Source organism: Heloderma suspectum, chromosome 9 (assembly GCF_057233095.1).
Source record: "Heloderma suspectum isolate Gila_16-S chromosome 9, 16-S_ref, whole genome shotgun sequence".
Lineage (NCBI taxonomy): Eukaryota > Metazoa > Chordata > Lepidosauria > Squamata > Helodermatidae > Heloderma > Heloderma suspectum.
In genome coordinates, this window is record NC_139466.1 from 14,420,398 (window position 1) to 14,432,876 (window position 12,479).

The 12,479-nt window shown below is 48.6% G+C and overlaps 1 protein-coding gene across 1 annotated transcript in view; it reads left to right on the forward strand.

The window, feature by feature from the left end:
• The first annotated feature begins 1,379 nt into the window (after window positions 1–1,379).
• The window catches only part of COMMD5 (COMM domain containing 5), a 28,599-nt gene continuing 17,499 nt past the window's right edge, over window positions 1,380–12,479 (forward strand). Inside the window, exons 1-3 of the mRNA XM_084813736.1 lie at window positions 1,380–1,643; window positions 6,341–6,501; window positions 6,815–6,843. Coding sequence (XP_084669862.1) covers window positions 1,472–1,643; window positions 6,341–6,501; window positions 6,815–6,843 — 362 coding nt within the window. The 5' untranslated portion in view covers window positions 1,380–1,471. The remainder of the gene's footprint in view (window positions 1,644–6,340; window positions 6,502–6,814; window positions 6,844–12,479) is intronic.

Here is a 12,479-nt window from a genome sequence, read left to right on the forward strand (position 1 = left end):
CCTGGTGTGCTATGGTCCATGGGGTCACAAAGAGTCGAACACGACTTAACGACTGAACAACAACAAGTTGATGATGTAAGCTTCAGCCAGGGCTTAGGGTAACACAAATGTTATCTCTTTAACAGCAGATCCCCCCAAAATGAAACAACTGTACAGCATAGTTACATGGGTGTGATTTGCTTCTCTAGATGAAGTTAACGAGTGCAGAGCAATTTTGGATGAAATTATTTGGCAGTGACCAGGTCAAACCCATATATGTTGCCATTACAGTAAATTCATATTATTATGATCATGATTACTATTATTATTCTAAGTTATTAATCTGATTCTTGTGTGCCAATGCAAAGCCAAGCCAGATGCACCTAGAACGGTAACAGTTTAACAGTGCAATCCTATGTGTGTCTACTCAGAAGTAAGCCCCATTGATTTCAGCGAAGCTTACCCCCAGGTTAAAGCATATATTATTGAAGCCCAATTTAGGCTAATATTGGCACTTGTCCAGGTGAACCAGCAAGAACTAGTTCACACATTATGAACCATTATTTCCATATGTGACAAAAAGGCAGTATAGAAAAGTTATACGTGAAACATATAGTAAGCAGTCTATAAATTAATAAAACAATGATAATGCAGCAAGGTGCAGTGGCCAGAGCAGCCTTCCCCTACCTTGTTCCATCAGTTAGACTACAGTTCCCATCATCCCAAGCCAGGGGTCACAGGTGATAGGTATAGTAGTCCGAAACATGGACTACAAGCCTGGGTTAAAGTGCTGAGCGAGGGCTAGGAAGACCCTGGTTCAAATGCCCAATCAGCCAGGAGGTTCACAGGGCCAATCTCTCTCTCTCTCTCTCTCAGCTTAACCCACCTCACAGTGTTGTGAGGATAAAATGGCCAGGGGGGAGAAATGCGTATGCCACCTTAGTCTCCAAGTCAGAGGGAAGGTGGGATATAAGCAATAAATTGATAGCATGGCACTGAAGTTCTTTCTATAGCATCTATTTATGATTAAACTTTATACCCAGCTTATTTGCTAAGAAGCCATGAAGACGGTTATATCCGGAACAGAAAGCCCTTCCTGTTGCAGTCATCAAGCGAGGAGGGTGCCCTTGAGCATGTGCAGAGATCTTTTTTACATGATCACATCCTGGCAGAGCCCCTGCTTTGCATGCGGAAGGTCTCTGGTTCGGTCCGCAGCACCTCCAGGTCGGGGAAACCCCGGGGAGCCGCGGCTGCCAGCCAGTGCGTGCAACACCGGGCTAGAGACGGAGCAACGGCCTGAGTCGGTGCGAGGTCGTTCCCGACGCTCCCGCGAGACGAGCCCTTGCTCGCATCTGCCCCTTTGGGCCATTAGGGGGCGCCCGTGGGGTGGAACGTTCCCCGGGACCGGGCGGGTCACGAGACCAGGCAGCCGGGCCCGCCGCCTGCGCCTTGCAGCGCCTTGCAGCGCGGCGTGTGCCTGGCGGCCGGCGGGATGGCTGCCGCGGGCAAGGCGGCGGCGCCCCCTTACCCGCCCGCGGGCCTCGCCGGCGAGAGCAGCGCGGCCCGGGTCAGCTTTCTGGGGGCTCGGCTGCCCCCGGAGGTGGAAGCGATGGCCAGGAGCGTCCGGGAACTGGGCAAGGAGACCTTCCGCAAGCTCCTCAAAGGTAAACACACAAAAAACGGGCGAGCGGGGCGAGGCTCCCTCCGGCTGCTTGGGACTACGAGTCCCATCAGCCCCAGCCAGTGCGGCCAGTGGGGCAGGGATGACGGGGGTTGTAATCTGGAGCATCTGGCTGCTTGGGACTACGGGCCCCATCAGCCGCAGCCAGTGCAGCCAGCGGGGCAGGGATGGTGGGAGTTGTCCGAAAGATCTGGTTGCTTGGGGCTACGGGCCCCATCAGCCGCAGCCAGTGCAGTCAACGGGGCAGGGATGGTGGGAGTTGTTGTCCGAAAGATCTGGTTGCTTGGGACTACAGGCCCCATCAGCCGCAGCCAGTGCAGCCAACAGGCAGGGATGGTGGGATTTGTATTCCAAAACATCTGGAAGGCGCCTGATGGTTGCCTAGCTTTGAAAGGAGCACCCATGGGGAATGAGGCCTGCCTTTGGGAGTCCGTTCTGCTCAGCTGCTTGGGAGATCGGCCGTTTTCACTCAGCATCCTCTGAGGGCTCTAGTGGGGTCTGCCTGGGCTGCCCCACACAGCCCTTCTTCGAAGCCCCAAGGAACACCACGCTCCTGGTTTCTGCAGCCATTCCCTGCTTCCTGCGGCTCTTGGATTTCTAGCCTGACAGCTGAAGCTTCTGGCAGTAGTTTCCCGCCCCGCCTTTGGAAACTGGTTGTGGATAACATGATGATAGGCAGGAAATTAAACAGGGGTGTGTGACCATCTTTGGAATTAAGGGCACAATTCTATAGTTCATGTTTAAACAGAAAACAAGTCTTACAACTCCCAGCATTCCCCAGCCAAAATGGCTGCCTGGGGCATGCTGGGAGCTGTAGGACTTCTTTTCTGTCTAAACAGGCATAGGATTGCATACTAAAATGGAGCATTGCTTTTCTTTTCATCAGAGCTGCATTGTTTTGCCGATGTTGGATTTATATACAGGCCTACATCATAAAATACCAGAGTGGTTTAAGGCACAATCCTATACATATTTAGACAGAAAAAAGTTCTACAGCTCCCAGCATTCCACAGCTAGGAGAATACTGAGAGCTGTAGGACTTTTTTTTCTGTCGAAACATGCATAGGATTGTTCCATTAAAATATTAAATAAGAGAGAACATAAATGTTCAATTTAAAATAATGTAATTGAATATAATATATATATATATATATATATAAAAAATATATAATTAAAAACAACATCCTGCATTAGAAACATTTAGGAGGAAGCCCAGTTGAATTCAGTGGGACTTACAGCATTTTCCAGCCTTCTCCAATCCAGTGCCCTCCAGATGTAGTTTTAGACTGCAGCTCCCAGCATTTCTCCCCATTGGCCATGCTGGCTAGGGCTGATGGAAGCTGAGGTTGAAAACATCTGGCGGGGACCCAATAGGGAAAGGTTGGCCTGGGGTGACCCTGTATGTGTCTACCCAGAAATAAGCTCCATTGAGTTCAGTGGAGGAAGGTGAGTATTGGCTTGTAGGCTTGCTTCTGAAAAAGCATCGTAGGACTGCACTGTAAAATCTTTAAAACTTAAAAATGCTTTCAAATCCATGGGAGAATGAAAAGGCTTTTAGTTTTCTTCCTCTGCTCATGAAAATAAAGGAGCCAATTCCTATAAACATCTCATTGATGCGAAGGCAGCATTTATTTCCTTGTTTAATTTAAATGCTGCCCTTCATCCTATGAAGATTCTAAGATGGCATATAACAATTTATATCTACATACAAGTAAACAATAATAAAACAGAGAAAACCAATCTAGCTAACATTTACAACATATTAAAATGCCTGGGTAAATACATCTGTTTTTGCCTTGTGTTGAAAAGATTACAATGTAAACACCAGGCAAAGCTCTTTAAGAAGGCTGTTCTACCGCAGGGTGCCACTGCTGAAAAGACCTTCTTCTGTTGTGGAATAGTGCACCTCTGATGGAGGAGAGAACTTCACTGGACAATCTTAAAGCATGGGCAAATTGATAGGGGAAGAAGCGCTCCTTCGGGTATTTCGGTCCTGAGCCAGTTAGGGCTTTATTGTATTATTTATTTTATTAATTTATTTGCAACATTTATATATCGTTCCTCATCTAGACAGATTCCTGAGCAGGGAACAATAAAAGATAAAAAGACAAGAAGATAAAATAACAAAACTCCATATTAAATGTTATTTCTTTAAAAAGCAGAGTACCAATAAAAACCATGGCTTTAATGATAAGAACCAGCACCTTGAATTGGGCCCGGAATCGAACCAGCAGCCAAGGAAGTTCTTTTAAAATTGGCACAATCAGTGGCATAGTGGTAGATTTTGGAGTGCAGGTGCTCATCATGAGAGGCCTTATAGCCACTACCACCCCCCAGAGAATCCAAAATGCAGGTAGCTCTGTTGATGTATATGTGAGTGTATATTGCATGTGTGTGTACACAGACAAATACACACACCAGAGAGCAGCAGTATTTAGCATAATACTCAAATTATTAGGTTCCGTTGACTGCCATAGAGAGCTGGCAAAGGGCAGTGTGGTAGTTAGCATGTTGGACTTTGTCTGGAGAGAACTGGAATCACATGAAAAAGGGGAAAAGAGGGACACAACAACTGAGTTTGCACATCGTGCTAACCCACACTCGGTGGTGGAGTTGGGTTGTTGTTGAACCATGGTGCAGGTGAGCGTCTTGTCTGAACCCAGGACGTTTTCTGCAGGGTGGCTTGTTAACCATGCAGTGTGGCTTATTCTCGAACAAGCCACCTTGAGAACCCATAGTTTGTTGTTGGGTTGTTCAGGGTGGTTACCAAGCCATCCTGGTTGCATTCAGACAACACTGTAATCCACAGTTCAACAAACAAGTCATGGTTCAACAACCCACACTCAACAGCCTCAACATGTCCCCAAGCAGCATAAGACCACCAACTCTAAATTTTCCAGGAGTTTCTTTTCCCAGCACCAAGGAGAAAATCCATTTTCTACCCAACTACTGTGACGATTGCAGCTAAGCTCAGAGGGGATAGAAAACTGTGGGGGGTGTAGCAGATGATGCCATCTTCTCTGCTAGTAAAAAAAGTCCCAGTGCTTGGACCCTGCAAGTCCTGGCTCCACTACACTGCAGATGATAATGCATAAACCTGGCTATATCACTCAGAATTCTGGCAGCCATGTTCTAAATCAGTTGAAGCTTCTGAGTCAACTTCAAGGGTAGTCCCACATATGACATGTTGCAGGAATCCAGCTGGAAAGTTACCAGAGTATGAATCGCCATGGCCTAACTTCCCCTGTCCAAAAATGGCCGGAGCTGGCAAACCAGCCAAAACTGTTCAATGACATCAAGGCCTCCTAGGCCTCTTGTGACAGAGCTGGTTCCGAGAACACCTAGACTGCACACTCGCTCTTTCGGGGGCAGGGGGCTGCAGCCCCATCCAAATCAAGCCAAACAATTCTTCAGACCCAAGAACAACCAACCCACAGTTTCTCCCATCTCGTTGGGATTCAGCTCCAGCTTAATTGGCCCCCATCCAGCCTATTACTGCATCCATTTGCTGGTTCAGCACCTTCACAGCCTCGCCTCACTCAGATGACAAGGAGAAATAAAGCTGAGCACCTCATCCCAAATCCCTAGATGACCCCACCCAGCGGCTTCATGTAGATATTAAAAAGCATGGGGGATAAGATGGGAGCCTGTGAGACCCCATCACACAAATGCCATGGGGCCAAGCCAGGAGCCGCCCCCCAACCCAACACTGCTTTCTGGAACCGACCTTTCAGATAAGACTGGATCTACCGTATCACCATTTCCATTCCACATACTCGGTCCAGGAGGTCAATGGTAGCTGAAAGATCACGGAGAACCAACAGGGTCATACTCCCCTTGCCCTGTCTCTCTTTTTCAGTGCATTTGTGCATGTTGAAGCGATTGTGCCAATAGTTAAACATCCTCATTGGACTGAAGGGAGCGGGGGCTTTAGGGTTTTTTTGTACTTGGCTAATCTTGAGGTTCCCTCAAGCGTGCTAATCACCCCCTCTTGCTTCCCAGCAGCCCCGTTTTTGCGACAGTCCTGCTGGCGCTCACTGGCTGAGTTTGCTATCAGGAGGAGTGATTTCCTTCTGCAGTGGGAGTAGAGGGCCCTTTTCTGAGTATTTGGGCTGCTAAATATCACTGTATATTTCCCTCCCCGTAGAAGATGTAAGGTAACCCCCAGTTGTCTACATGAGGCCCCTCCTTTACAAACACGACCTGCGTGTACAATCCCCCCTGCTGCCGGTGCTTCACAGCCTCCATTCGTTTCCACGAGGCTTCTGTGGCGGAAAAATATTCCGTGCGCCACCTGGCGGTCACGACGAAATAATGTCCACACCTCTAAAGAGTTGTCCAAGCTGGCGTCATCGTCATTGAATTTATATGCCACTTTTCCGCAAAAAGTGCTCAAAGCGGTTAACAAAACAGCAGTGCAAAAACAAAAAAGCATACCAATACATTGTTACAGTAGTACACCATTACAATAATAAACAACTCATTTCACTCGTGCTAACATTGTACCATTTCAAATGAATTACAAAACAGGCAAAATCAAACATTACAACGCAATAACAATTATTATTCTTCAGTAATGTGCAAACAGAAATATGTGGATTAATGCACTTAATGTGCATTAAGGCTTTAATAGACGTTGCAGACTGCATCTCACTTTTATGTCATTTTGTTGTTCGGCAGTCACTGTCAGTGCTTTAGAAGGAAGAGACTGCAAGGAGTCGGTGAAGATGATTGCTGAGAGCGCCAGCCTGCCAGAGGAACAGCTCGCCATCCTGATCTCGGGCATGTATACCCTTCTCCGAGAGGCTTTGAGGCTCCCCGTGTCCTCCCTCAAACAAGAAGTGAGTAGAAAGCACACCCCTTCCTTGTTAAGCTATGGCTGCGAGTGAGACAGCAGTTCTAAAGCATGGGTGGGTAACACACAGGCTGCACGCATCCCGCCTCTCATCCACTGGTGTCACCCCTGCTGCCGAGCAGCCAAACTTTAGCAGGGCGACAGCGGGGCTGAAAAAAATTGGTGGCTTGCTGGAGGCTTCAAACGGGCCAATTTTGTTTTCCCCGATGTTTTGGGAATGCTGTCCTATTTCTTGCAGAAACTGCAAAAATATTTCTTTAACTTTCCTCTCTCTTTTTTTGGTTGTGCTTATTTTACAGGTTTTTAAAGAAGATCTAAAGGAGCTTCGGTATGTCTGTTTCCTGTCCATCCATCGAATCCCTTAGTGGTTGTATAAACCTGCTTCCACGATGGATAAGTGGTTTCTAAGAAGCCCCCTTCGTATCGCTGTTGTGAGAGTGGGCTCCACACCTTGAAGGGGCACGGGGGCCCCGCCCACAATGTTCTCGCCATGAGCACGGGCATCTGCAGAGGCAAAGTCTTTGCGCACAGATCTCTCTTCCATAGGCTGCCGTGCGTTCTGAGAGCTCTGTTCCTCTCTCAGCACGGAGAGAGGAATTCGGCCATCCCCAAACTTGGATGGCCTAGTCAGATGCTTCATTTGCACATAGTGTGGCGTCCGCGTGAGGTGCTGCACAACGCATGTTAAATCCCTTGGAGAATCCCCACGCTGTCACCAATATAGCTTGATCTAGCTTTGCCCAACTGTGCTTTAGATGAATAACTAGTGGAAGGACCCAGCTGGTTTGCACATCCTGGAATAGCCCTTAGTTTGCTGCAGCCAAGCCTTCAAGCAAATTTACACAGCTCTCGGAGTTGGATACCTTGTGCCTGCCCCATCTGAGTGAAGCCATACCCGCTGGCACCTGTAGGCATGGCCCCTGCAATGGTGCACCCCTGTGGTCCCCTGAGGGAGGGGTCTGTCCACTCCATTCCCTGGAGCGGGGGGGGGGGGGGGGCTTCCCCACAGCAGAGGGAGGGGGCATACAACTCTGTCTCTTCACCTCCTAATCTCTCCCGGCTTCAAACTATATTGACTGCAAAGGTGTGATCTGGTTAGGGAAGTCTGTCCCTGGTGGCTGAAGGTGTTACTGCAGGCTTCAACCACATCGACACATTAAAATGAATGAAAATTAAATAATGCATTCAAAAAACAAAATAACCCCGAAGAACACACCCCTGCAGTCCCTTTAGCATGCATGTCATGTTTCAGTTGTCTAGGTTTCATGGTCTTGGCGCTATGGTGCTAGTGGATGAACAGACAGACATGCACCCTCTTTTATTATTATAGGTAACCGCACAATAGGCACACTGATTTGGCGGGGCCCACGTTAAATTAACTTCATCTAGATCCCACCCGATGCCAGGCTGCAGGCTTTCTGCAGTTTTATAACGAGTAATTCTCTCTATAAAGTGGTCAGAGCCTAATAAGTGTCCTGCTAACACCAGCAGTCTGTTAACAGATTGGGGAGCCTGGAACGCTGCAGCACAAAGACAGTATGTAGCTGCTTGCTTCTTCCCCACCTGCCACAAAAGAGCTTCTTGGCACTCATAACTACTTACAAAAGAAGCATCACCCTGCGGCCCCGTTCGGATGTAATTTTGCATGCCATCATTTGCTAATGAGGTCATCAGAATCCGCCTGTCGTTGTGTAACCTGCTGTTTGATCCGGTGATCAAACTGAATGTGTGCTGCATGTTTTATAGCAGGCATCAGGAGACGGGTTGCTGGCATCGTCCATTTCTTCAGAATTATATCTTTCCCACCTCTGTGTGAGTGCATGTACCGATCCCGTTTTATAATATTTTTATAGTAAGACAATCAGCCCTTTAGGACAAGAAGCCCTGCCCTATTTTACAATGTTTGTTTTCAAAGGACGGTGATATAACTTGTGAAATCCCCCTGTATTGTCTGGGTGTGATCGCGTGTTCTAATTAGCAAGCAAAACATTTCAAAGGACGTTTGTTATACAGACTTAGTCAAAATCTCTGCCGGGTGGCTCAGCATAAAAGGACTGCATAAAAGCAGAGCTCGGGTGAGCCTGCTTTTTAAGCCTCGCTTACATGTCTCCCGTTGGGCACAATGACACAGCAAGACAAGAGAGAGCTAAAGCCTTCGTGGCAAAGATTTGGCAAGCTTTAAATATATATATATATATATATATATATATGAATGAATGAATGAAATTCAGTCTCCCCACCCCAATTAGCACTGCGCTCTTGACCTGTCTTACCTCCCAGTTTTCCAGGCTCTTGCCTCTCCCCGCTGCCTCTCCCCTCCTGCAACGCCCAGCTTCTGCTGCCCCAAACTCCTGTGTGCAGTTTTCCCTTGGCAGAACCAACATTTCTGTTTCCTTCACAAGAATCAAGCCAATTGTAGAATGGTGTGATTGACCATACCTTATCGCTGTTGGGTTGGTTGTGAAATGCTGTGACTTCACAGTAGTTCAGCCTATGGAAGGGAGGGTGGACTTAGGGACAGCATGGGCGCCTGATTCCACCTGGGAATCCAGCAGAACCTCTCCTGCCTGCATCCCCGAGCCCCATTTGCCAAGCCCCTGCCCCTGATCACCCCCTACCCACGCTCAGCAAGCAGCCTGCACTCACCCTGGCGGCCTCGGCAAGCTCCAGGATCACCATTTTTAAAAAAAGGCAATTGCAAGAATGTGCATACTTGTATATGCACAAGAATGCGCAATTTCGTGACTGTGTGATGTTGCGAATGCATGAAGATTCGGATTTCATACATTCGCAAATACGCGCATTTTTGCAGTCACCATTTTATTTTTCAAAAAACAGCAACCCCAGGGTTCAGTGAGGCCACAGGGGTGAGTGTGGGCTGGGGTCCAGGGACCGACAAGTGGGGGCAGGGGCTGGGCAGGCACCCGGAGCACCTGGACAGGAGTGGGTTTGCACATCCCTAGGTGGATTTGTTGGCAGCAGCCAGCTAGTAATCTGTTATATGTGTGTACTATAGGGGTGCGGAACTTCTTTTCAGCCTGAGAGCAATTCCATTTTGGAGAAGCTCCTGGGGCCACATTCCAGTATCAGGCAGGGCTGAAGACAAAAAGGGCAGAAGCAGAAGGAGGGGGGCCAAAAATGCAAACAATGCCGGCATATTGTAGCTTAAAGCTCTTGCTGCCCATAATGAAGCCTTAGGAGAGGCATTTCTACCTTTGGGGTTGGGGAAACGCTGTACAAAAGCTGGGGAAACACCACAAGGTCGGTGTTGGGAGGGAAAGGGATGGGGCCCGGGGAAGCGGGCATGGCTTTCTGGGGACCCCAGGAAGGCTCGATTTGGACCCTGGGTCTGTGGTTCTGCACCTCTGTTGTACAACGTGAAGAAAGTTACGAAGCAACCGCAAGTCGAAGCAAGCCTTTCCCTCCTGTCTTCATGTGTACAGTCAGGGCCAGAAATATTGGAACAAGGATAACTGTTTTGGCAGTTGGCCGCTGTACACCACCACATTGAAGTTGAAAGGAAACACACCCAGATGGGAGCGAAATCAGGACTTTCAGCTGTAATTCAAGGGGTGTGACAAAAGGGGGCACTAACCATTCAGGAAGGACAGCCAGTGGCATACACGCACACCCTTGTTGGTGGCTCATAAGTAATGGAACAAACCAACATCATTTCAAACTTAAGGATCGCCTTTAATACCTGGATGAAAATCCTTTGCAGTCAATGACCGCCTGAAGTCTGGGACCCATGGACATGACCAAATGCTGAGTTTCCTCCCTCGAGATGCTTTGCCAGGCCTTTACTGCAGCTGCCTTCAGCTTCTGCTTGTTTGTGGGTCTTTCTGCTTTCAGTTTTGTCTTCAGTAAGTGAAAAGCATGCTCTATTGGGTTGAGATCAAGTGACTGACTTGGCCACTGAAGAACATCCCACTTCTTTGCCTTCAGAAACTCTTGGGTAGCTTTTGCTGTATGTTTTGGGTCCTTATCCATCTGCAATATGGAGCGGCATCCTATCAGTTTGGCAGCATTCGGCTGAATCTGAGCAGAAAGTATAGCCCTATACACTTCAGAATTCATCCTGCTGCTTTGATCAGCAGCCAGGTCATCAATAAACACCAGTGACCCGGTTCCATTGGCAGCCATACATGCCCATGCCATAACACTGCCTCCACCATTTTTGACAGATGATGTGGTATGCTTTGGATCATGAGCTGTTCCTTTCCTTCTCCATACTTTTCCCATCATTCTGGGACAAGTTAATCTTGGTTTCATCAGTCCAAAGAATCTTATTCTAGAACTGGGCAGGCTTTTTTAGGTGTTTGCTGGCAAAGGCTAACCTGGTCTGTCTGTTCTTGAGCGTTACCAGTGGTTTGCACCTTGTTGTGAAGCCTCTGTATTTACATTCATAAAGCCGTCTCTTGACTGTAGATGTTGACAATGACATGCCTACCTCCTCAAGAGTGCTCTTGACCTGCCTAGTTGTTGTGAAAGGGTTCCTCTTCACCATGAGCAGAATTCTGAGGTCATCCACTTTAGTTGTCTGGTCCGTGGTCTTCCAGGCCTTTTGCTGTTGCTGAGCTTGCCAGTTAATTCCTTCTTTTTCAGGATGTTCCAAACTGTTGTATTGGCCACTTCTACAGGTTTTGCTATCTCTCTGATGGGTTTATGTTGTTTCCTCAGCCTAATGATGGCCTCCTTCACTCGCATGGACACCTCTTTGGACCTCATGTTGGGGGTTCCAGTGAACAGCTACCACATGCAAATGTAACACTCAGAACCACCTCCAGGCCTTTTATCTGCTTGATTGGTCACGGGGCACCCAGGAAACAGGCCACACCTGGCCATGCAGCTGCTTGTCAGCCATTTGTTCCATTAGTTAGGAGCCACCAACCATGTGTGTGTGTGTGCCACTGGCTGTCCTTCCTGAATGGTTAGTGCCCCAATTTTGTCACACCCCTTGAATTACAGCTGAAAGTCCTGACTTCGCTCCCATCTGGGTGTGTTTCCTTTCAACTCCAATGTGGTGGTGTACAGAGGCCAACTGCCAAAACAGTTTGTTGTTGTTCAGTCGTTCAGTCGTGTCCGACTCTTCGTGACCCCATGGACCATAGCACGCCAGGCCTTCCTGTCCTGCCAAAACAGTTATCCTTGTTCCAATATTTCTGGCCCTGACTGTATGTCTTTGGAGGGATGACCTGGTGGTAGATTCAGGTAATTTGGGGGAGCGGGGGGAGCTTGGCAAGACAGCCTCATTCTCTTCTCCCTACCTCAGTTAGCACTACATTCTTGAGATGGGCCCACCTCCCCCTTGCTGCCACAGCCACTGCCTGCTACCGCTGCTTCTCCGTGCCACGATTGGCAGCAAGGTGTCGGAGGAGGGAGCTGTGTACCATGTGGCCTGCTCTGTGCCGCCCTAAGCTGCCCTGCTGCTGTCAGGTGTGGTGGAGGTCGCCGTCCCTTTGCTAGCATCATAGACAGATTCGGCTGCCAGCTCGGCCAGCTTTTGGAATGGAACGGGAGACGGCGCCTTCTAGTCCATTGCCCCAGGCAGCAAAATGTATTGGGTTGGCCCTGAGAGGTGTTGTGCTGTTTGCTGGGGGGAGCAACTGCAAGAGACGGTTGTTGCATTACAGCCCTGCTTGTTGACTTTCCGAAGGTTGGTCACAGCATCCTGGACTAAGTGGATCTTTGGTCTGATCCCGCAGCATCACTCTTGGTTGTTTTCATAGGAGTGGCAACAGGAATATCTGTGGACTGTCCTTAGAAAAGAGGCAAGGAAGGGGAGACGTGATAGAGGGGCGCAAAACGATGCATGGCGTGGAGAAAGGAGTGGTGGTAGGACAGTGAGAGAGTAGGTGACAGCATCTGCTCTCTCCAGCCCCCTTGCTACTCCTGTTCGCTCACTCTGGACCAGAAGGAAAGGGTGCGCAAACAAGTGGGTTAAGTGGCAGCATTGGGGAGGAA